Genomic DNA, 2,442 nt, shown 5'->3' on the forward strand with positions numbered 1-2,442 from the left:
ACCTCTTCAATTCATTTAATTTTTTACTGCTTATTTCCTAAGGGAGGACCGCAAATTCTCAGGACGTTCACAGTAAAATAAAAGAATATGCTCTTTAGATTCTTTCCAGCAGGTTCAAATTGTATATACTTACAAACTTCACTTGTTGGTATTTTTTTGAGATTCTCTTATCACAGTCTAAATAACCGGAATGTAGACTTGTACAATTTTCTCAGCAAAAGTACTCGTGAATCTTGTGAGCACAATTGTTATAAAACATCAAGATTTGTTGAAAATTTTTGAACATTAAACTTATAGGTTGCAAAATGAAACAATACCATCTAAACACAGCTTTTGATGTGCTAGAAACAGGTGTTTTCATTAGCAACAAAACCTTCAACTAAGAATACATTGTGCATAACAGCAATAAAAGCAGCTCATTCTGAAAATCTAATCAGTTCCTAAAGGCCTAACAAGGCTTGCAATACATGTACATGATGATTGAAAGTAACTCGCATCGCCCCTAATGGCTAAATCACTAATGCATTTTGTTTCAAGATCATGAAGAATGAGCTTTTCTCCGTCAATCTGCAAAAGCAATTGCCTCTTGTTCTTTGACAGAGCTAGAGGCGTTAAGCTCCGAAATTTCGAACCTAAAGGCATTGTAACAGAAGTTAACTTGGCCCAAGATTTGTCCACCCCGTACTCTTCCATTACCCATAAATCAGCAGCATATCTTCCATTTACTTTATAATAGGGCACTAGACAAAGGCATCCATTCAAGACCCTCAGGTTCTGGTGAACAAAATTTTCAAGATACCTTGGACAAGGCAATTTCCGGAATTCTTCACTGCTAAGATCAAAGGAAATGATGTAACTAACGCCATTCAATCTCCTTTCCTTCATGAGCCAATGTAATGCACCATTGGCAAGTACACAATCTACAGTGCAATAGCAGTCATAGTCGGACACCTTAAACAGAAAATGCTCCGTCCTTCTCCATGTGTTCATCTTTAAGCTATAAACAAAGACTTCATCACACCAGCTCAATCGATCTGTATCAAATAGACTTGTAGAGCTAATCCTGTTCAGCACTTTGTAGTCATCATTCACGCGGTCATACCCGAACCCGAGAAGAAAAGGAGCTCGACCATACATGGAATTTTCAACTGGGAAAGAGGGTAATTTCCAAGACTTTTGAATCCATGGATTCCACAAAACAATTTCACGTCTGTAAGGATACCTCAAGCAGAGGAGGCTATTGCAAGATCCTATCAAACGAACTTCATTGCCAGAGTAATCCAAAGGGCAGTTGAGCTGTTTGGCGCTTCCACTAGTTCTAGAGCTATGAGCTTCAAGATCCAAATTTAAAGTGTAGAAGGTGTTTTGTTTCAGGCCAATAATTTGGATCCCATTGGAGGAATTTGCTTCTTGGTGGGCTCTGTGGAGATGCATTTTGATGAAGTCTGAGCTATCAATTAAAGCGCGCCATGATTTTGAAACGCACCTGGATCGTAGCAGAGAATCACATGGTAACATCAAAAGCACATTGGCAAGCAAATGGCACGGAATGTAATCTGACATTCTTGCGATTTTTGGAAAGAGGACCTTAGCAACTGTGTCCTGCAGAAGCCAGGTTGCTCCAAATTATGGAGAATGAACTTTTTTGGCTCAAACGAAATGATATTGTAAATTTAACCCTTGATAGGTAAGCATATGGCAGCTTTCAATTATTGAGGCCAAGGGAGGATTCCATGTGCTTAGATTCCTATACATAGAATAGTAGATTAAGGCAAAGTGTTATAATTGAATGTGTCCAGACTTTGGTCATCAAGTTAGGTCGGCATCAATATGAACCGTGAACGTTAAGGAGAGACACTAAGTGAGTGAGGAGTGAAAAAAAATAAGTAATGAATGAAGACGAGAGATTATGTAAAATATAGTGAAAGAAATATCTATTTTCAAAGAGAAAAAGAAAACAGTTGCTATCTTTGGATAGGAAATTATTTGAAATATTATTCTATATAATTACTATAGTATTTTTTGTAATATGATATATTTGAAATAAAAATATAATTAAAAAAATAAAAATATGTGTTAAAAAAATCATATTTGTGATGTAAGTAAATAATATTTTTTTTTGCCAAATTATTCCTGTCTAAACACGCCTACTAGTGTTGGAGAGTCGTGTTTGGAAATCGAAACAGGCCAATGTTTCAAAAAAAGTGGGCCCATTGGTGGTTATGAATAGGTACGAAGCCCTATCCAATCCGATAACACGCCATCTTTTAAGTGGTCGCCAGCGAAATGCGGCGTTTGTGGATATTGTCGGCCCCACAAAATATACACACCTCATCTAAGAATCTTTTGCCAAAATAATCTTTTTTCAAAAAATATTCTTACAATGATATAACTCCAAATTTTAGAAAAAAAATGTAGTTTTGATACCCAAATTATGACAAG

At 36.5% G+C, this 2,442-nt stretch overlaps 1 protein-coding gene across 1 annotated transcript; it reads right to left on the reverse strand.

Annotated features, from left to right (window-relative positions):
• Positions 1 to 429: 429 nt before the first annotated feature.
• Positions 430 to 1,563, reverse strand: LOC113760266 (F-box protein CPR1-like). The gene has a single exon (XM_027302822.1). It carries the CDS (start codon positions 1,561 to 1,563, stop codon positions 430 to 432), a length of 1,134 nt encoding a protein of 377 aa, XP_027158623.1.
• Between the last annotated feature and the right edge of the window lie 879 nt (positions 1,564 to 2,442).

The sequence above is a fragment of the Coffea eugenioides genome, chromosome 2 (assembly GCF_003713205.1).
Source record: "Coffea eugenioides isolate CCC68of chromosome 2, Ceug_1.0, whole genome shotgun sequence".
Lineage (NCBI taxonomy): Eukaryota > Viridiplantae > Streptophyta > Magnoliopsida > Gentianales > Rubiaceae > Coffea > Coffea eugenioides.

Coding starts and splice junctions, on each gene's coding strand:
- LOC113760266 (XM_027302822.1), bottom strand. CDS start 1,563: ATGTCAGATTACATTCCGTGCCATTTGCTTGCCAATGTGCTTTTGATG.